At 46.1% G+C, this 22862-nt stretch overlaps 1 protein-coding gene across 1 annotated transcript in view; it reads right to left on the bottom strand.

The window, feature by feature from the left end:
- Pde6a (phosphodiesterase 6A) overlaps positions 1–22862 on the bottom strand; it is a 64633-nt gene that overhangs the window by 19397 nt on the left and 22374 nt on the right. The window contains exons 6-17 of the mRNA XM_021214420.1: positions 20374–20438; positions 15843–15909; positions 12483–12530; positions 11839–11988; positions 11217–11360; positions 8643–8708; positions 8364–8510; positions 7430–7537; positions 4161–4270; positions 3298–3385; positions 3033–3133; positions 2226–2333 (exon numbers count right to left, since the gene is read on the bottom strand). Coding sequence (XP_021070079.1) covers positions 2226–2333; positions 3033–3133; positions 3298–3385; positions 4161–4270; positions 7430–7537; positions 8364–8510; positions 8643–8708; positions 11217–11360; positions 11839–11988; positions 12483–12530; positions 15843–15909; positions 20374–20438 — 1202 coding nt within the window. The remainder of the gene's footprint in view (positions 1–2225; positions 2334–3032; positions 3134–3297; positions 3386–4160; positions 4271–7429; positions 7538–8363; positions 8511–8642; positions 8709–11216; positions 11361–11838; positions 11989–12482; positions 12531–15842; positions 15910–20373; positions 20439–22862) is intronic.

Below are 22862 nucleotides of genomic sequence, written 5' to 3'. Positions count from 1 at the left end.
CACACACTTTTCCCTGAGACAATAGGAAAACCACCTTGGGTTACCTCAAAACTGTTCCACCCTCCTACACACCGCCCCCTTCTCCAGGCCCAGTTTTATCACAACTAGAAAGCTGCTTTCAGAGGATAGCTAAGGTGTTCTCTCAAGTTTGAAGTCACAGCTTCACAGATAGTAGTGGCTCACCGTCCCCTGTAAAGATTACACCTATTCTCTCCCAGTACCGGGAAGTAGACGCCCTCTCCCTTCACTCCGGCCAACACAGTGATTGTCTTTGCCAAGAGCAGGGTTAGAACCCGGCCTCTTATTGTGCTTCTGTTCCATACTCCTCTCTGCAAACAGTCTGCACTCCACCGTCTTTGTTTACAGCCCACTGTAGTTCCTTTTTCTGGCAAGAAGCTGTGTGTGCCTTTTGTCCCTTTTCTGGTGACAGCCTTTTCCTTGAATTGTATTGGCATTTACTGGGGAAATTGTCTGCTTTTCTGTTAAAAAGCATTATGAATACTTTCCCTTAGCCTTTCACTCACTTATATTTTGTCTTTGGTTTTGTGTGTGAGTGTGTATGTGTGTGTGTGTGTATGTGTGTTGTGTAGAGATTCTTAATTTTCAAATTCATCCAGTCTTTTTTTTTTATAGCTTATGAATGTCGGGTCACACTTACAATTTTTACAATTTTTTTCTGAAATAATTATTCCTTTTAATTTCTCCATTACACTACCTCTCCCACTCCATTATTTAAAAATTCTTGGTTCATTGGGAATTTAATATATATCAAAGACAGTGCTGTCCGTCAGAATGACAGAGGAGTCTAACTTTGCAGCCACCCTGATTTCCCAAGATCGTGTACTAATGTATGGCTTTCTCTCCTGACAGGAAATTCTCCTTCAGAACATATAGTCCTTCAAAGTAGAATTGCCCCATTAATATCAGCACCGACTCATGTTTAGGAATGAACTGCCCTATTATCCTTCTGTTTCAGAGTTTTCGGGCTCTTCTGTGCAGGGGGACAAGTGGGGGACATGTCATGCCACAGCACTAGTGTAGCAGCTAAACAATACCTTTCTGGACTCAGGTCTCGCCTCTATGTGACTGACACAAGGTGTCTCTTGGTTGCATACTCCAGGCTAGCTAGTCCATGAATCAGTGCATGATTTCCCTGTCTCTGCCACCCTTCCACATAGGAGTGCTGGGATTACAGATGCTAAAAAGGGTGTGTGTGCATCTGTGTGTTCATGTGGATGCAGGTACATATGTATGTGTGTATATGCATCTCTGTGTATTCAGAAGGCAGAGAACAGCCTTGGGTGATGCTTTCGGGAGCAATCTATGTTGCTTTTTGAGATTGGTTCTCTCATTGGCCTTGAGCTCAACAAGGCTAGGCAGAGTGGCCAATGAGCCCCAGAGATCCACCTAAGCAACACTGGGAGCTCCACTATGTCTGGCTTTTTTTTTTTTTTCTTCTTTATTTACATTTCAAATGTTATCCCCTTTCCTGGTTTTCCTTCTGAAAACCCCCAATCTCATCCCCCCCTCACCCTACTCACCAACCCACCCGCTCCCACTTCCCTGCCCTGGCATTCCCCTATACTGGGGCATTGAGCCTTCACAGGACCAAGGGCCTCTCCTCCCATTGATGTCCAACAAGGCCATCCTCTGCTACATATTCGGCTGGAGTCATGGGTCCCTCCATGTGTACTCTTTGATTGGTGGTTTAGTCCCAGGGAGCTCTGGGGGTACTGATTAGTTCATACTGTTGTTCCTCCTATGGGACTGCAAACCCTTCAGCTCCTTCAGTCCTTTCTCTAGCTCCTCCATTGGGGACCCAGTGTCTGGCTTTTTTATGTGGTTCCTAGAATCAAACTCAGGTCCTTATGCTTACCTTCTTTCATTAGCACATATTTTGTTCAAAGCTTGAACACGGTACCACTTTGCTACTCAAATCATTTTATAATTGAAATGCTTCAAATATTATGCTCTTCATATACAGTTATGTAAAATAATAAAAATACAATGGCTTGTGTTTTCAGTGCTAAAATAAAAGTTAAATAGATGGCACAGGCACAGCTTGTGATATTCTGTTTGGATACAGCCTCACGCTTGCAAATGTGGGAGACCTCTAAGTTGCAAGTGTCCTAGTGTTCTGTTAAGAGCAACAAGAGCTGTGGGTGCACCCTCTGCCCTTTAGCCCCCCCCCCCCGCAGGTAAATGTTAACCCTGCCTTGACTCACATCACAATTTCCTTCCGTGTCTGCTCCAGCATCATGTACTGGGTCCACTCCTGGGTACTCTCATATGTCTTTGACTGATCCACAATCTTCTGGAACATAGTCCTTTTCCTGAAAGACACACGGGTTTGGTAAAGAGGTCAAGTACAAAGGGGCAGCAAGCAGCTCAGGGGTGGCACACACCTTTAATCCCAGCACTCAAGAGGCAGAGGCAGGCAGATCTCTGAGTTTGAGACCAACCTGGTCTAGAAAATGAGTTCCAGGACAGCCAGGGCTACACAGAGAAACCCTGTCTTGACTGCCCCACTCTCCCCAATCCTGGGCTGTTTCAGTTGGGGAAGTTATTAAATTCATATAGTTAACAAAACAACCTGGAAAAAACTCCAGCCTTGAAATGAAGACTAGGTTCTAGACTAGATGCCACTGATCTATGTGTTTAGGAAATCTGTTTCCCGCTAGATGGGGTGTAAGAGCATCTACCTTACAAGGACCATGTGTTGGACCTGAAGCAGAACAAAGATAAGCAGGAACTACTGCATTTGCTACTATAGCCATTGCTACAATTAAAGATTTACTTATTTATTATTAATTTTATATATGTGAGTACTCCATCACTGTCTTCAGACACACACCAGAAGAGGGCATTGGATCCCCATTACAGATGGTTGTGAGCCACCATGTGTTTGCTGGGAATTGAGCTCAGGACCTCTGGAAGAGCAGTCAGTGCTCTTAACCGCTGAGTCATCTCTCCACCCCCCCCACCCCCCCCACCCCTGTGCTGCTACTATTAAAGTGAGGAGAAATACCCACTTGAAATACAAGGCAAGGTCTGTGGCAATGATCGCGATGTCCATCATGTGGATCGCGTGCTCATGCTGCCGGCGATTCAAGTTCTGGAAGATATTCAGGCTCTAAAGAAAAGAATTAGACAAAGTTTGAGAAATGGTGCTGGCAGTAAGGTCACTCTTCTTCCGGTGGAAACCCGAAGTGATGGCAGACAATCACAGCCTCAGCCAATGGCAAGAAGGCTGCCTGTGCTCAAGGCAGGCTGCCTGCGAGATGGGCGTCACCCTACCTCATCTCTCAGGAGTGTTTTGCCAAACTCCAAATGATGCCTTTCCAAGATGGAGGACCCATGGAGCTTGGCCAGGGGGTTCTGTGATCTAAATGAGATAGACAGACAGACAGACAGACAGAATAAATGTAAATATCAACATAAAACGGGCAAGATAGAGACTAAAGACATTCTAATCTAGTCCTGCCATCTTTCTCCTAATGCTGTAGGCAGATGCCGAAGTGGTAGGTGCAAATTAGTTCCATACCTAAGACAGGGAAGAGGAGAGTGAAAGAACACCCTATTGCTACAATAACAAACCATCTCTGACTTAGTGGTATAAAACAATAGAGTGCACCTTCTTTTAGCTCTGGAGTTCAGATAGCTAATGTGGGTCCCAGGGCAGGCTCCTCCTCGAGGCCCCGGGGGAGAGTCAGTCTCTGTGTCCTTTCCCTCTTCTGGAGCCCTCTCACATCCCTTGTTGGTAGGCCCTTCTGCCATCTTCAAAGACAGCAGCTACAATCTTATCTCTTCCTAGCTTCCTGTCTCCTTCTCACCAGGACCCTGGGGATGGCAGGAGCCCTGCACATCATCCTGGTTCACACCCCAAGCTTCTGAACTCAATCAGTGTAAAAAGTCCCCTTCTGAGCGTCAGTCAATACTCATGGGCTCCTGGATTTGGGAAGTGGACATCTTTGGGAAACGGTCACTTCTTTTGCTATAGGACTGGACCTAGACCTGAAGAGCAAGAAAAATGGAGGCTCGGGACAGTGGAACCTTACTCTGGTAAGTCAGTCCTGGGATAGTGCAGACCTGAGTCATGGATCCGGGGTGGGGGGAAGAGTGTGGAGGGAAGATGGCGGGGGCAGTAAGGCCTGACTCACTTCATCTGGTAGAGGTTGTTCGTGCCTCTGTGGTCGATGTCGTGACAGAAGGCAGCAGTGACCATGGCCAGGGCCTCCAGGTCAGTGAAGTACCGCTTCAGCTTTCCTGTCTGCAAGGAGATGAGAGGTATAAGCCACCATCATTTAGTGGGATGGAAGCAAGCCAGAAAGACAGGTGGTCGGGGCAAGACCGGAACCGACACATGGACGTCTGCTTGCTTATTTTAGTTCTTTATGCAGTATCTCAGGTATCCCAGGCTTGCCTAGGACTCATTTTAAAAGTTTTGTGTTCACCCTCTCTCTCTCATTATGCGTGTCAGTGTGCATGCATGCACACACCATACACATATACACACCGTACTGCGCACACATACACACTACACATATACCACACAGTACACACACATACACACACACCATATACACACACTGCATACACATACACACTGCACACAAATATACACTATACATATACCACACACATACACACCACTGTACATACACACACACACACACACACACACACACACACACACACACACACAGGATGGGGGAAGGAACAAAGGAGAGAGGAGGGAAGGAGATGGAAGGGAAGGGAAAGGAAATGAAGAAAAGCCAAATTTAAGATAGCAGCCATTGTCGCTTTCTGGTGGCCTGCCAGAACTCCTGCTTCTAAGCCCTAGTGCTTAGGCATTGCTAGGCCCGAGGGGCAGGAATGTAGATAAGGAACCTGACCCCAGCAGGGAGCTGCAGAATGACCTATCTGGAGATACACTTTTGATGAGATATAATGGGCCCTGAAATTTCTGAGTCAACAATACTGACACAAACACACCAAGGCCACCCAAAGACATTGTAGCAATATTTGTCCTGTAAAAGATTAAAAAAACAGCCTTCACATGCAACAGTAAGGTGTGGGGAAAGAAATGTAATAACAGTCAGCCCTCTGTACTAACGGGTTCCACGTCTGCGGATTTAACCAGTAGTGGAGCCAAAAGATATTTTTAAATTGTTTCCTAGGGGAGTGAGGATGTAGCACACTAGAGAACTTGCCTAGCACATATGAAGCCCTGGGTCCCACCCCAGTACTGTATAAACCAAGGATGGAGTCATACCCTCTAATCCCAGCACTCAGGAGGTGACAGCAAGAGAGTCAGAAGCTTAAGGTCATCTTGGCCTACATAGAGAGTTCAAGGCCAACTTGGGTTATATGAATCCTGTTTTTAAAAAATTTTGTTTAACTGGGCAGTGGTGGTGCACGCCTTTAATCCCAGCATTTAGGAGGCAGAGGCAGGCGGATTTCTGAGTTCGAGATCAGCCTGGTCTACAGAGTGAGTTCCAGGACCGCCAGGGCTGCACAGAGAAACCCTGTCTCAGAAACAAAAACAAAAACAAAAACAAAAACAAAATTGTTTATACTAACATTTTCTTTCTTTTTTTTAAATGATTTATTTATTTATTTATTTATTTAATGCATGTGAGTGCATTGTAGGTGTACTGATTGCTGCAAGCCATCATGTAGTTGCTGGGAATTGAATTTAGGACCTCTGCTCCCTCTGGTCATCCCCGCTCACTCCAGCCCCCCAATTTATTTATTGTAGCTGTCTTCAGACACATCAGAAGAGAGTGTCAGATCCCGTTACAGATGGTTGTGAGCCACCATGTGGTTGCTGGGATTTGAAATCAGGACCTTTGGAAAAGCAGTCAGTGCTCTTAACCTCTGAGTCATCTCTCCAGCCCCTACCAACATTTTCTTGTTATTCCCTAAGCAATGCAGCAAACTACCTTGTATAGTGTTTCCATTACATTAAACATCTTAAGTAATCGAGATGTTATTTAAAGTATCCAGAAGGACGCTGGCATGGTGGTACATGCCTGTGATCCCAGTATTTGGGGGGCTGAACCAGGACAATCATCGCATCGAGGTCTAGCTGAGTGACATACCAAGACCTGATCTCAAACAAGAATATGTAGGAGGCACAGGTTACATACAAATGCTCTGCTGTTTTATATAAGGAACTTGACTGTACACAAAGTTCTGGTTTTAGGAAGTGTTCTAAAACATCTTCCTCTGTAGTGGTGAGTTTAGTTTATCAAAAACCTACTGGGGACAGGAATCTTCAGTGTTTGGACACCAGATTCCTGACTGAATCAAAGCATTAGAACCAATCTCCAACACCCCTGCCCCATGATTGCAAAGGACAACTGTTTTGTGCAGTGATAAAATGATGAATGGATGAACCTTGTAGTCACTGTGCTAAGTGAAAAAAAAAAAAAAAAGCGAGGCACAAAAGAACAACTACTTTATGATTCCAATGGCAGCAGTATCTAGAGTAGTCGAGCTTACAGAGAGAGAAAATACAGTGAGGTTGACCATGATCTGGGAGAAACGGGCATTGCTGTTTAATGAGCACAGAGCTACTGTCTGAGAAGGCGAACGTTCTAGAGATGATCGCGGCAAAGACAGCACAACACTGTGTGTGTCCTTAATGCCACTGGATTGTACATGTAAAAACTGACTTCAGTGGTCAGTTTCGTGTTTCATATAGTACAAAGTGTGTTTTATGTGAGTATGAGTTCGTATAATAAAAGAATCTTGGGGCTGCAGAGATGGCTCAGCAGTTAAAAAACACTGGCTGCTCTTCCACAAGACCTAGATTCAATTCTCAGCACCCATTTGATCTGAAACTCCAGCTCCAAGGGAATCTGATGCCCTCTTCTGTCCCTTTGGGTACTACACATAGATGGTGCACTTGCATCCACGCAGACAAAACACTCATCCACAGAAAATAAAAAAATATATATATTTTTTTAAAAATCTGATTGTCATATATAATGGAAAACCATAAAAATGTATGATACATATATTTTCAAATAAGTTATTATAGATTGTTTCATTAATCTTAAAGATAAATGGTCTCTCTGTGTATGTGTGTGTTACAAATTTAGTAAGATTTGTATACTTCTTTATTGGAAAATTTTGTTGTTTGTGTTTTGAGAGAGTTTTGCTTGGTGGCACAGGCTAACCTGCTCTGGCCTCCTGAGTGCTGTGATTACAGGCTTGCTCACCACACCCAGCTTATTCACAGAATTATTCTGCAATTTTTTTTTTAAAATCAGTGTCAGAGACTGAACCTCCTAAGCAAATACTCTATCACTCAGCTACAGTCCCAGACAGAGCTTTGCAATTCTTAAAAATCAATAAATAAAAATGGCCATGTGGCAACTGCCAAGTCAGCCAGTCTCCCCCACCCCACAGCACCCCATACCACCAGCAAGGAGAACATGGTCTGCCCCACGTTGAAGCCATGCCGCCAGTTGTGGTAAGTGATCCTCCGGTAGCCTTTGCTTAGCGAATACATGAAGCGCACCAGGGCCTGTGAACACACACATCAGTGAGGCAGCACACACCTGCCCAGTGTGGCTAAGTCCTCCCTCAGGAGACCCAAGGCCCTCCACTCCCATCGCTGACCCAGATCGTGGGAAGTGGGCACAGGTGCAGAGGCACTGGGAAAGTACTGTATGTGAGCTTCAGAAGAGCATTCTAGAAACCTGCCAGGGGTGCAACTGTCCTGAGAGAAAGGACTGCTTAATCGCATGGTTCTCCAGCAGGAGTGTATTTCAGAATCACTGGGGGGTCCTTTTACGGTCAGAGTCCTTAGAGCTGGTGACACACTGATGTGTCCGCGTCTGTGGGGTGTTCGGTGTGTGAAGCATATTGCCAGTCTGACAGTGTCTTGGGTTGTGCTGATAGTCTGGGGCAAACCTTTGAAAATCACTACTTTAATCAACCTCTAGGAGGCTTGGAGCACCAGCCCCCTTCCTATGCTGTCTCCCACTGAGTACCTTTGAAAGGAATCCTGAAGTGAAGGATCCTGTTTCCAGGAACTTAACTAATATCTCCCACCCACATGAGAACTTCTGGGCCACAGTGCAGGAGAGCAGTGTCATCTCTACCAGAGGACAGGCTCTAGGCGCAAACTCTAAAAAAATCCCAAATGCAGAGCACGTACTCTTTTCACAGTCTACAGACCAAGCTGTTCCTTTAAAACCAAGGAGGGAGGGAGAGCAATGATCTGGGTGTAGTAGCTCTGAATCCCAGGACCCAAAAGCTACAAGTTCAAGGCCAGGCTGCACCACATGCTGAGCTCTGCGCTAGATGGGGCTGCAGAGGGAGGAAGAGCCAGCATCTCTGGGCCTCACCTCTTGCGGGATGTGGAACTTGTCCACCACTCTGAGCTCGTAGTACATCTGGATGCCGCACTTCACCAGCTCCAGCTCCGTGAGCGGCAGATCGCTGAAATGAAACTTGTTGATTTCGTATGACTCGGCATCTGGAAGTTCTCCTTGCTGCAGTGGAGTGGAGTCCAGTGATTAAGGAACAGGATGGGCTCCTGCGCCCCTCCCCCAGGGCTGCCTAGGAAAGCCAAGCGGGGTGAAGGGATGCTTTGAGCCCTATGGCATCAGGGTCAGGCTGCTCACCAGGATCTCGGCCAGCTCCTCTTCCTCGCATTCCCATGGCTCTTTGCCATACACCTCTCTGGTTTTCTGCCACGCCCCCAAAACAGCAGAGAAAATGCAACAGGTTATTGCTTCAAGAACCCAAGGAGACCTCCACTTCCTGCATTTGCTTTGGTCGCAGAAGCGGCCGGCAGAAGGCTGCTGTTCAGCTCCGGAGCCCTGGAGACCTACATTCAAATTCAGGCTGTGGCTGTCTCTAGCTGTGCTACTGAATGCCTGAATCTCAACTCCCTCTTCTGTTAAATGGGGATAACAAAACAAGTAACTGATCTTTTGTGCTGTGTGTGTGTGTGTGTGTGTGTGTGTGTGTGTGTGTGTGTGTGTGTGTGTGTGTGTGTGATGGAACCCAGGCCTTGCCCGTACTAGGCAAGCACATTAGCATTGCGCTACACCGCAGGATTTTGTTTTTGGAGAACAGAGTCTCACTGTGCAGTCCAGGCTGGCTCAGATTTTCTGGTCTGCAACAATCCATCCTCCAACCCCTGCTTCCCCGGTGTTGAGACTGTAGCTATGCTCCACCATGCCTGGTTCTTGTTTTTAAACAGAATATATGAACTAGCCAGACATGGTGGAACATATCTGTAATCCCGGCGCTCAGAGGTTGTAGCAAGAAGATCTTAGACTTGTGGGTAGTGTAAGCTATATTAGAGAAAGTCAGTTCAGCCCAAGCTATATAATAAAACCGCCTCTGAACAAACGAAAGTACAACTAAAATAAAGTACTGAAATTATTGTCACAGTGTAGTACTAGTAATATTGCTATTTATATTTTTATTGTTCTTAGTGACCGAGAATAATGATGGTATGGCCATTTCATTTGATTTGCTTTCCTTTGCTGTGTGACCTGAGGCGAGTGTCTTCCCTCTCTGGACCTATTTTTTCCCTTGTGCCAGATGAAGCAACCCAGTTAACTGTTTGTGATTTCTTGATCCAGAGTGGAATCTGTTAACTTCCAACTGGTTCATTGAGCCTGCATATCCTTCTGGTCCACATATGCATCATTTGACTGGGATGATGGCCTGAGTCGAACTTCAAGGCATTTCATCTAAACTTGGTACTGTCTCCTATGAGTTGGCCATTAATAGATAAGAAATAATCAAATCTTCTCTGCCATCTTCTAAGATAACGAACTGGCCTTTTGCTGGGGACATAGGTCCATAGTGGAGAGCTAACCCAGCATGCCCTGGGTTACTGCATAACCTGGGCATAATTGTGCACACCTGTAACCTTGGGTAGAGCCAAGAGGATCAGTAAGAAGTTCAAGGGCGTGGCCTGGGCTTTGTGAGTCCTTATCTGAGGCTGGGCATGGTAGAACACACATGGAACCCCAGCTCTGGAAAGCAGAGGTAGGAAGACTGGCCAGCCTGGACTAGTTATACCTCCAAAAACAAAAGAGAGAAGGAAACAAGAGACCTCTGAGAACATCGGCCTGGGGTGTTTCAACATGTGAGGTCTTGGGATCTCAGCTGGGTATCATATCCCAAGCCATTTTGGCTAACTCAGTTTAGTTTTTGGATCTTGGTTTATTTAACACCATTCTCCCAGGAACAATAAACCACCAGTCCTCCCATACCTGGCTTCCCATTCACGATTGCACCCCGATACATGAGCACCCAGGTTCTGTTTGGACAACTTTCCTGATGGGGTGCCCACCACCTCCCCAGGCGCCCATTAAGAAAGATCACAGAGGAGTAGTGCATTTTCCTAACAAATGTGAACTGAGAACTCTTCTCATAGTAGGTGATTTGAGGCTAAGTCTTCTCCCTCTTGGGGAGGGGCTTCGATTTCTTTATCTCTGCATTAGGTAAGAAGTGCTTCCCTGTACCTCTGACCAGGCCAATGCATACAAAACCTCAAACACATTCGTGGGTGCTGTGTAAACCATATTTTGTTTTGAGACAGGATTTTATGCATCTCAAGCTAGCTTCAAATTCACTATGCAACCAAAGGTAACTTTGAACTCCCAACCTTCCATCTGCCAGACGCTGCGATTGCAGGTGCGCTCTGTCCTGCTTTAGCCTGTGCAGTTACTCGGTATCAAACCCAGGGCTCCATGCATGCTAAGCACGCACTCTGCCACTGAGCCGCACCTCCAGCCCTAAATTACAAAGTGGTGAAATTATGGGAAAGCTTTCTACTCTCTTGGAACCCACCACTTTGCTCACTACAGGGTGAGTCCTATAGTGACCGTATAGAAGTGAGACTCTGAGAAATGGCTCCTGACCCACAGGGTTGCCAGATAAAGCCTCCTGCCAGACTAAGAGCTGAGACTAGTTGCCCCTGTCTCTAGTGCCAAGCCAGTCTTGAGCCCCGAGGAAAGTGGTGTCTATGGTGGTGTCTATGGTGCTGTCAGGCCTCCAAGACAGAGGTGACCCTGCAAGAGATATTGTTGGACCTCTGTGCTACGTGGGAGAGAACAAGGCTGAACCCACTCATCCCAGGCTCCACCTCATGGGTTTCCTACATGGCCGCCGGCTGACACATCTCCCCCGGCATCCTCTACCACAGTGGAAACAGCAACAAGAACAACACGTACCAAGATCTTCTGGATTTCCTCATTATCACACTTCACGTGATATTTTACAATGTCCTGGAAGATATCCTTCCTGTTCTCGAGTTTGTTCATGGACTCGTAGGTGTCAGGGTTTAAGACTGACCAGCCCAGAAACTGAGTCAAAGACTGTAGAGAAAGAAAGAGTCAGAGGCAGTGGGAGCCTGCATCCTGATGCTGACTGAAGACAAGACTGCTGAAACCTCAGTTTTCTCAGCTATAAAATGGGTTTGCAAAGCTGTGCAGGGGTAGATAGGCTGTGATAAAATAATGGATGCAAATGTATTTTAAGTAAAGATTTATAAGTAATAATGTCACAAATGGAAACGTGTGGAGCAAGGAGGATGTACATAGGCGCTCTGTGCCTTCTCACCAGTTCTCAAGTGATCTTCAAACTGCTCCCAGTAGTAAAGTGTGGAAGTGAGGGGCAATGAGGAAGGATCGAGGAGAAAGAGGCTCTCACAGCTCCTCAGGGTTATAACATCCCATTCCCACTCCCCATGGTCAGGCAGCTGCACACTGAGACCCACCACGCAGCTCTGGAGGGCAACCCTGAAGCTGGTGGACACTGAGCCCCATCAGCCAAAGGCCACCCAGCATCCCACACCTCCATGAGGGTCTCATCCATTTCGTCGAAGGGCTTCCCATCTTTGCGGTTGTAAAACGTGGCCACGCCGACAATCTCTTCCTTCTTGTTGACGATGGGCATGGAGAGTACATTTTTAATCATCCACCCAGACTCATCCAGAGGCTCTTTCTGTAAGAGAATGCCACGGCTGCGGCTCCACCACTCCCATGCGGAGCAGATTGCAGGGACAGGGTTGGAGCTGTGGCTGGATTCTAAGGGCCTGGCTCAGCTCTAAGAAGCCAGAAGTTGACTCTTGTGTGGGTTTAGCTGCCAACAAACACTGTAAACTTCCTAAGCCCAAGAGCTAAGGTTTCCATCCCCCAAGATGTCAGGACTGGCATGTGCTGGGCAGGATCAGAAACATCTCAGGTAGGGAGTAGCCTAAACAGTGTTCCTGGGGTCAGAAAGGGAAGAATGCAAGTGTTTTGAAGTTGAAAGTGTCCTTGGACTTTACCTAGTTACCATTGTCTCCCCCTTCCGTTATTATGTAACTTCCTGCAAATTTCCACCGTTCAGACTGCTTCCCAAGAAAACAGGTAGATCCTAGCATATTCTGATGCTCTTTTTTGGAGAGAGGAAGAAGAAAGTCCTAAGGCCAAGAGATCAAATAAAAATGGCTTTACCTGAAATTCAAAAAAGTCCTCTGCAGGTGCATTCATTATATTGCAGATCTGCAAGCCAAGAGAGGAACAAGACAATTGGTCAGAGCTGAGCAAGGGCCTGCAAGGCCTGCTCCCTATTCAGAACCTGAGTCCTTGCCCAAGGCAGTGCACTGTCTGCATCAGGTGGACAGATTCAAAATGGCTCAGGGTTATTAACTGAGGTTACCAGCTAGGAAAGGTCGCCTGATAGATTTTATTTCTATGTGTTGCATCCTAGACATTTCTAGGTTTGGAAAAGCTAAGGGTATAGCTGTCATTAGTAATAACTGCATAGTATCCCATTCTGTGGCTCTTATGCTAAGTATTTGGATATCCAGGTACATGCATGAGGATGCGTATATGCATGTGAGTGTGTAATCATGCATGCATGCCATGCTTCTGTGTGCATGTTATTTAAAATCAAATATGTGTGTGTGTGTGTGTGTGTGTGTGTGTGTGTGTGTGTGTGTGTGTGTGCCCATGCATGCAGGCTTGGAATTTAGAGCCAACCTGATTCTGCCTCCTAAGGGCTATCATTACAAGATGTCATTTAAACATCTCTGGCTCATTTTCATTAGAGTGCTGTTTATTTGGTAGGAAAGAATTCTTTCCTTGGGCTGTAAAAGTAGATGAAGAAACAAAAAGTGTTTTAACTCTGCTTCTATATTGCTAGATTTCTCTCTTGAAGATGAGGTCATTATGATCCCCCTCTGGAACACTGGCAATGGGGCCACTATATGTGGTTGGGTACCGTGCACTCTGCACAATGACATCTGGTTGAGTCCTGAAATCCATCTGTAAAGGACTTTCTTCTTTCAGTTCTCAAAAAGTTCCCACCTGGGCTGGCAATGGCCATGCTTGCACATCAGCTGCAGTGACAGGCTGCCTGCTCTCAGAGGGGGAACTGGGTGTGTTCTTTCTAAGTACTGTCCATCAAATGCCCTGGCTCCTTCCTCATTGTTGCTCCCAATCCAGGGGCATGCTCCACTCTCTCCCACAGCCTTCTGATCTTCTTCCAGCTGACATAGTCACCATAGCAACCATCCAGGCAAACATTCTTCTCCTTTAGCATGCATTCTCTACATGCTCACTGACCACCATTTCTCAGTTGCCTTCTTGTGGCTTTGCCTCCACTTTGCTACCAGATCTGTTTGTATTGGGTCTGCCAAGGGCCTCATGCTGTGGTGGGACTCTTGCTGCTTTCTCACTACATCCCTGTGCTACATGCATGCAGTCTCTCACATTGCTTTCTTGGTTACCATGGCACTGCCTCTCCTGGGTCTCCAAACAATTTTGACCTCTCCTGTTTGTCCTTCACAGAATCCTCTTCCTCCACCAGCTCTGGAAACCCTGACATCTCCCAGTATCACATGAGATACACTGTCCCTTGGAGCTTTAGTTTGCCCCTGTGGTCTCTGGTGCTGTCTGACCCTGAGACTCCCTATCTCTATCTCTGCACTCCATGGTATAGGAACTGTCTCTTCATCCCTCTGGTGGGCATGCCCCTGAGAACTGTCTCTTGCGTATAGGTGACTTATCACTGGGTATCCCAGCTCAGTATCTGTGATGTTCAACTGGTTCAGGAACTTGAGATCAGCTCTGACCTGTCTCTCCTCTACCCTCTGGCTTAACCAACAAGTCCTACTGGCTTTGCCTTCTCAGTATGAGATCTGACTCTGCATCTCCTTATTTGCATCTCATTTCTTCTGAAGTTGTATTAAATGAACACGTTTATCTAGGGCCTGAATCATTGTCAGTACCTAGTGACTGTATCAATCGGCCTTCACTGAGATTGGTGTTTATTTGCTTGTTTGTTTGAGAGTCTCATTTAGCTCAGGCTGGACTCCAACTCACTATGTAGCCAAGGATGACCTTGAACTTCTGATCCTCTTGCCCCCACTTCTTGTATTCTAGGATTTTAGAAGTGGACCACTGTTCAAGGTCAGCCTGGTCTACAGAGTGAGTACCAGGACATCCAGGGCTAAACAGAGAAACCCTGTCTCAAAAAACCAAAAAAAAAAAAAAAAAGAAGAAGAAGAAGAAGAAGAAGACGTGGACCACTACACCCGGATTAATGAAGAACAGAACTTCATGAGTATTGGCAAGCACTCTACCACCTGAGTAACACCCATCCCCTGCCCAATTCTTTGAGATACTTATCACCTCTTACTTGAACTGTGCCCTTCTCAGTCTGCCTCCAGTGACCTGTGGACTAAAGTCTCAGCCTTCCACACGGCATCCAAGGTCCACTAGATCTGACTCTGTCCTCCCTCTTGAGCCACCTTGAAATCTGTCCTCTTGCCTCAGACCTACCTAATAATTCAACAACACTAAGCACATACATCGTGTTCCCCCCAACCTCTACACTCAGCTCTACATATCATAGAGTCTGCATATGGAGGGTCCCCAAAGTCTCATGGGTAAAATGAGACTCTTGGTTACCAGTGAGACCCTGCAGAGAAGTAGTAGAAACTTTTAAGAGGTAAGAGGGCCTAGCAAGTATTCTTCCAGTCATTGGAGCATGCCATTGAGGGAACATTGGAAGCCACACCTCATTTCCCTGTCTCCTTTTTGCTTCCTGACCACTGATTTACCATGAAGCTTTGCCACAGGCCAAAGCAGCACATAGGGATGATGTGTAACTAGCAGGCACGACCCTGTCCTGGAACACAGGCGACAGCACACATTACTCTACTCTATGACATTGAGTGGGTGGGACATGGTTTTGGTCTAGATATTGCGTGGGGGGAATCCCATACAGGCTTTTGGGTTGACAGCTTGGTCCTCAGCTGGGTGGGGCTATTTTGGGGCCTAGCTAGAGGAAATAGGTCACTGGGAGTGTGACTTTGAAAGTTATATGAGGTCCCCAGCCAGGTGTTTTGTCATAGCAACAGAAAGCCTGAGTAACAGGCATGGCAGGGGATAGCACATAGCTCTGCCATGTGTGTAGGTAGAAGGGGGAGGAGATAGCACATAGCTCTGCCATGTGTGTAGGTAGAAGGGGGAGACTGGGAATGACACTCAAGTCTGGTGTAAGAGCTTATTTCTTAGTACCTGGGGAGCCCGGGAGATCAGCTAGTCATGCATTGCCCCTGACATATTTGCACAAGTTTCTATTGTCAGGGACACTATGCGCCTTTCCATGTAAGAACTATTTCTCTATAGTTGCTATTTCCAGACATGTCAATGATCTACTCTCTTCTGTGGGTCAGGTGTTGAGTAAACTAGAAAAACAAGAGCCTCTGGCTTGAAAGACTCGCACTAACCACATATTCCTCATTCTCACGATTAAAACCCTTCTGTCCCCCAGATTCAACCCCCACCCCAAGATGTATCACTTACCAGACCATTTTGAGCCACGTAAGTGGGGAGACCGCTCACTAGAGCCCAGTGGTCAGCAGGTGGGTTCCTGCAAAGGCCAAAGACAAATAAATAGCGACTCTCAAGTCAGGGACTGTGCCTCCTCACTTTCGGCTGGCCCTGCCCCTGCTCCCATCCACCGCAGCTGCCTCCGCCCCAAAGGCTGGCCAGGCGTTACTGTACACCCTGAAATGGAGACTGTCCGTGATGTTGAACACTCCAGACACTGATAACTACGGACCACAACGCAGATGATGCCCTGTTTCCCCTCGTCAAGTGCAGAGGTGTAAGCTCCCACCAAGGGCTGAGCACAAAGCTAACCCTGTAATGCTTACTTGTAGGGGAGGCAGCACCACAGACCCTGGGCTTACAGCTATGTGCTGTAGAACAGTGCTTCAGTCAACAGTGGGAACGTGCATGTCAGTGGTCCCGTAGAGCTGTCGCTCAGGACTGTCACAGCCTCCTTACTGTGTATTGCTACCAAACCACTTGGCAATGTGCTTCTCACGTGTCCCCCTTCCTTGAGGCGGAGACACGTGATTTTATTACTTTTTTTGCTTGGTTATTTTAAGAAAAAAAAAATACACATATAGAAAAATGCACAGCCATTGTCATTAGCCAGGCATGGTGACAGACAAACACCTTTAATCCCAGCACTCAGGAGGCAGAGGCAGGTGTAGCTCTGTGAGTTCAAGGCCAGCCCGGTTTACAAAGCCAGTTCCAGGACAGCCAAAGCTCTGTTACTCAGAGAAACCTTGTGTCAAAACAAACAAACAGCAAACCAAAACCAGCCATCATCAGTCATTATCAAGTGAACGCTGGGCTGGAAAGTCAGCTCAAAGGATAAGAGTGCTGGTAGTATAATCATGAAGACGTGAGTTCAGATCCCCCAGAATCCATGTGAAAAGATTTAGTGTGGCTGCACACACCTATTACCATAGTACTGAAGGGTGGGGCATAGGGACAGGAGGGTGACTGGGGCTTACTAGCCTCCAGCCTAGCTCTATGTTCAAACACAGAGTGATAGAGAAGGTCATCTGGCCTCAGAATGTGCACATGCGCTCATGTGTGCACACACACAGGCACACGCACATGCACACGCACACACCAGAAAGCGAACATTTCAGAAATCCCACACCAGTCGAGAACAAAGATGTCGCCACTTTGGAAGCCCCAGCCCCCGTCAATCACTGCCTTCTCCCTAAGGCGGGAGAACCATCACTCTGGTGTAATCATGTTGCTTTTCTTCACCTTTCTATGCTCTGCTCCCACGTCTTGCCAACCTGATCAGCCTGTTTTTCAACTTCCTTTAAAAGGAATTATTCAATGCTCGTTATTTTGTTTGGCTTCTTTTTCACGTATGCAATTTTCTTCTCGCCACAGTAGCACAATTTGTTCATTCACACGTTTCTGGCCACCTTCTCCCTCCTTTCCCAGATGGGGATCCTGTGAGACAGCACTGCTAACTCAGCTCTGCAGATTGTAGTGTCTGTCTTGGAAATATTGAGTGGGAAGATGTGTATCTTTCTAATTTCTAAAGAAGTAACCAATGTATGCCCCAGTCGTGGTATCCTACCATTTCCTTTGTTTCGTGCCCCTGCCAATACTTAGTTCAGATCCTGAGTTACAGCCCTTCTGTTGGGTCCCAGCAGAGCATCACCATGGTCTTCCTTATCTCAATGTGTTTGTTGTATGGTTGCCATTACGGACTTCCTACTCATGTCTTTCTCTTATGTCCCTGTAATGTTCCTCTTTCATTGGTTTAGATTTCTCTGTAGGCTTGATGTGATGCAGTTACCTATGTCATAAATGTCTCATGTTGCACCGTGACTTCTTTTTTTACACTTTATAATAAACATGTGTCCTAGGTATGCTCAGCGGTTTCCACCACTGACCTGTGTGCTTAGTAGAATATGGGAGAAGCTGAATATGCTTTTTATAGATTTGGGGTTTGGGGGAGGGGTGGGATTTGAGACAGGGTCTCTTTGTGTAGCTTTGGCTGTCCTAAAGCTCACTCTGTAGGTCAGATTGGTGCTGGGATTAAATGTGTATGGCACCACTGCCTGGCTGAATATGTTATTTTTTTAAGACTTAACTTTTGAGATTGGTGTGTGTCTGTTTAAGTGTATGTCACATGTACAGGTGTCCACAGAGACCAGGTCTCTTCTTATCCGGCCAGGCTATCTTTGTCATCTAACTAGAATGTCTAGTTGATTTCTCTTCCCTGTAACAATATTAGTAAATCTTGCAAGAATCCAAATGGCGGTTGTTTTAGCAGCTTTGGGCCCTGCCTGATGATAATCCTTGTAAGAGGGTCCTAAACACACACCCCAGTTGTCTGTGGATGAGTGCTGGGGTTGCACCATAAGCCTCAAGGTTGTCTGTAGATGTACAGTGTCGACCAGCCTATCTTGACTGATTCAAAAGTTGGTATTAGAAACAGAAGGCTTTCAGCAAGCCTAAACAGGTGACTCGGGGAAGGGTTCTGTGGAAGGAGCAGGTGATTGTTATCTTAGCCTGGTGAGATATGCTGCATTAATGAAACACTGGGGGAGCGGCTGGGGAGGTAGCTCCGAGGGTGAAGTGCTGGCTAGTGGCTGCAGTGGTCAGTGGAGACTGGATCCCCAGAGCAAGCTGGCAAAATCTGGGTCCAAATGAGAGATTGAGAAGCAATCAGGTCAAACTCTAGCCTCTCTACATGCACACACTCATGTGCATTCACATACATGTGAACATGTATGTACACGTATGCTTACACGTATGCAAAAAAAAACCTGAGGAAAGTTGTGACGTGTGGTAGTGTAAAAAAAAAAAAAAGACAGTGAGTTTTAATGAATGTGAAGCTAGGGAAAGGGTTAGAAGCTAGCAGCGGTGACTTGTGCCTGTAATCCAGCACTTTCGAGGTACAGGCAGGAGGATCAGGCGTTGAAGGCCAGCTCCAGGCCGGCCTAGGCTACATGTGACCCTGTTCTTTAGAAAGAAAGAAAGAAAGAAAGAAAGAAAGAAAGAAAGAAAGAAAGAAAGAAAGAAAGAAAGAAAGAAAAGAAAAGAAAAGAAAAGAAAAGAAAAGAAAAGAAAAGAAAAGAAAAGAAAAGAAAAGAAAGGGAGAGGGGAAGAGAAAAGAAAAAGACAATTTAAAAGGAAAAAGAAAAGATGTTTAGAGAGTGGCATGCTGGAAGAATGTGCATTGAAAAATTAAAGAAGAAAAGAGATTGTGCTCAGGAAAACTCAGATCTGTGATGCTGGATACAGATACAGGTTTAATCCTAGCACTCAGGCAGGAGGCCATCCCAAGATAGTGAGACTTTACTTAAAGTAAAGAGAGGGAGAGGGGAAAGGGGAAGGGGAGTAGGGGAGGAGAGAGGAGAGGGTAGATAGAAATGGGGAATGGGGAGAGGGGAGGAGAGGAAGGAAAGGAGGGTTAAAAAATTATTACTTTATTTTATATGTATGGGTGTTTTGTCTGCGTGTGTGTGTGTGTGTGTGTGTGTGTGTGTGTGTGGTGTGCTTTAAAGCCATGGCGTTAGAGATGTGCCATGTGGGTGCTAGAAATTGTCCTCTGGAAGAGCAGCCACTGCTGTTAACCGCTGAGCCACCTCGTCGGCCCCAGAAACGGTCTTTACACCAGCAGGAATGCACAGGAATAGAGAGCTCAGCAATAGGGGAATGTGAGATAATTTCTCACCCCCAACTTATAAAAGGGCAGACCGGAGAGAGAGCTGTTCCTCCGAGTGACAAAAGGAGTATTTAGGATTTGACCCGGGGACCAAGACTGAGTCAGCATTTCCGGTTATCGTTACTGTTTGTGGATTAAATCCCTTCAGTTCTCTGGCTTTGCAGGGAGTGGGCAGCCAATGCAGGTGTGGCCCTCTCACGGAGCCTAATTGCAGTTTAAGGAGCCTGCAATTAAACTGAGAAAGTGAGCCTGTCTCCGGGTGGAGTTCTGGGTGTGGCTCTAGGAACAGGGAGGGATTCTGGGAGATAAGGAGACCCTAAAGACATCTGGAACATTCTACTGACCGTAGTAGCTCAGGCCCATCCCAAAGGAGATTGTGACTTCTCTGCCCCTAAAATAGTCCTCTCCAGGCACCCCCAGCATCCTCCCCAGTCCGGTTCAAGACTCGGTGTTCCTTGAGGCAAGTCTCTTTCTTTCCCAGCATCTTGCTCCACGGAGTGATAGAAAAGCCTCAATTTGAGACCATTATCTCTTTTCTTACTGGGAACCAGGGTAGTCATTGTCTCTTAACACTGGCTATGGGTCTGAGACCCCACCTGATACATAATCCAGCCTTGGTGTCTTTGATCAAGCTCTTCCCCTCTGGGGACCTGGTTCCGACACCTTGTAAGTCTCATGGCTCCGGCTGCTCTCTCTACCTCCAACCAAGAGCATGGCGGGTTGGGGTTTGACCAGAGCAGTTTGGAGTTTGTTCAGGAGCTGTGGATTGAAGGTGTTGAAATAAGACGGTGTTGGAGGTAAGCCTGAAGTTTTTCCATGTCTGGAGATGAAACTTACGGGATTACTTTGATGTCTTCTTTGCCATGCAGGATGTAGTCAATGACCTTGTAGAAGTTAATTTCCTGGCAAAAGAGGAAAATTACACACCGTGAGGGCAGAGCTTCACCAGAAGTGATCTATGGAACTAGTTTGATTCTTCGTTCTTTCTTTTTTTTCTTTTTTTTCTTTTTGTTTTTTGACTCGCTCATTCCTTGCCCTTCACTATCTTCTGCCCCGTTTTTGTTTTGTTTGTTTTTTTCAGGGATACCAAGTTTGCTCCTAGCTCCTTCTAAGGACAGCTCTGCTGCCTTCCAGTGCTCACTGTTTTTAGAAACCCTCATAGGAGGTCACAGAAGGTCATAGACCTTCGAAGAACCAGCTGGCCAGTTGGCTCCACTTCTCTTTCATTCCATGGAAAATTCCATTACCTTATCAGGTCCTCTGTATGCCTAACTATGATGGGCAGCTTAGCAACCGTCTCACAGACAAGAACTGAGATGCAGGCGAGGGAAGGACTACAGTGTAGTGAGACAGTGAGCCAGCATAAGAGCCAGGGTCCTGGCTAACTCAAAGACTCTGTAGCTATCTATATGACTTAGGGAAGATGCTTAAAATGGAACTGAGGTGTCTCTCTTGCCTGGGACACAGCTTCTCAGATAATGACCACCAGACTGTTGTTACTGAAACAGTCACATTTACTTGAAACAGGCACTGACTTGCATTGATTAAGAAGTAGCGATTCCAAACTTGGCTCTCCCTCAGCTGTTAGACTTCTTTTTATTTGGAGAGAGAGAGAGAGAGAGAGAGAGAGAGAGAGAGAGAGAGAGAGAGAGAGAGAGATGTGATTGGGCTGGAGAGATGGCTCAGCAGTTAAAAGCACGGATTGCTCTTCCAGAGGTCCCGAATTCAATTCCCAGCAACTGCATGGTGACTTATCACCATCTGTAATGGGATCCAATACACCTTTCTGGTGGGTCTGAAGACAGCTACAGTGTGCTCATATACAGTAAATAAATAAATAAATTTTAAAATGACATGATTAACTAAAATACAGGAGTCTGGATAACTCGTTTGTTTAGACTGGAGGGTGTTGTATGCACATGTTTGTGCTGGCAGGTGCATGAGCCTCTGTGGATGTGAGGAGGCCAGCAGAGGATGCGAGGTGTCTTTCTCTACCACTCTTCATCTTGTATGCCTTTTAGGAAGGGTAGCCCCACCAGCAAGCCCAAAGGGGTTTCTTATCACTCTGCCTACCTTCCCCCATCAAGGTTGCGTAGGAAATAACCATTGAGCCATCTCTCTAGCCGTTGGTTATTATGTTGCAGAGTTTTCCCTGTCGGATTACATTAGTGCAGAGGAGGCCTGTGACTGGACAGGGGAAGGGGAGGCAGAGCTAAGAGTTGCAGAGAGAAGAAGCATGGCAGAAGGAGGAGGAGGAGGAGGAGGAGGAGGAGGATAAGAACCAAGGAGGCAGATGTGAACCAGTGTGGCTTTTACCAGCCACAGGTAGTTATGATATCATAAGGCTAGAATAATTGGGATAAAGCTTTTATCATTTAACAATTGGTTCAGAAATTATTGTAGTGGCATCTTGTAAATTGTGATTTTATTGATACATAAATCTAATTGGTTAATTATAAGCATTAAGAGTTTTAATTTTACCAGGTTACTGGATATTGTGTTATTTAACCACAAAGTTGGCAGTTCAATTTGGTTACTGGAATGTGGGGCAGAACCAGGGACCCCACCGGGGTATAGTGTTGTGCCTCAGCCAGACGATGGGGGTGGGGAGGGGGAGGGCTAGCTGCAGAGAGTTACCAGCGGCAGGAGCATTGGTGGGATGAGAGAAGCAGGGGCACAGAGAGTTGGCGGGTTCTCTTTTTTAATATTTCCCACAACAGTTATATTATATTATATAATATACATATATGTGTATGTAATTTATTTGGAGTGTGTATATAAGTAGGTAGGTATATGTGTGTACCTTCATGTGCACACATCACAATGAAGGTGGAAAGATCAGAGGATGACTTGTAGGATTTAATTCCTCCTTCCCATGTCATGAGACCCAGGGGACAAACTCAGGCCACCAAGCTCAGTGACCTAGCATTTCCACAGATGCCAGTGTACCCATCCTCCAGTCACGTTCTCAAGGATGCCTGCCACATTACTTTTAAAAGTCTTGTGACAACTCTAGACCTACCACGAGTCAGTTATGTCAGAAATATAAATTGACATGCCTATGTTTTTCTACAATGTCAGAAATTTATTGAAAAATAACAAATTCAAGACTATATCAACTTCATTGGCTTAAATTCACCAACTACTACTGACTTCACTGGCTGTTTGTGGCTTTTGGCAGTTCCAGGTTTTTTTGTTTTGTTTTGTTTTGTTTTCAATCTAATCTTAGATACAAATATTATTTATTACACTGCACACAATGATGTGCCTCTCTCTCTCTCTCTCTCTCTCTCTCTCTCTCTCTCTCTGTGTGTGTGTGTGTGTGT

The sequence above is a fragment of the Mus pahari genome, chromosome 15 (genome assembly GCF_900095145.1).
Source record: "Mus pahari chromosome 15, PAHARI_EIJ_v1.1, whole genome shotgun sequence".
Classification (NCBI taxonomy): Eukaryota; Metazoa; Chordata; class Mammalia; order Rodentia; family Muridae; genus Mus; species Mus pahari.
This window is presented reverse-complemented; position numbering and strand designations above follow the sequence as displayed.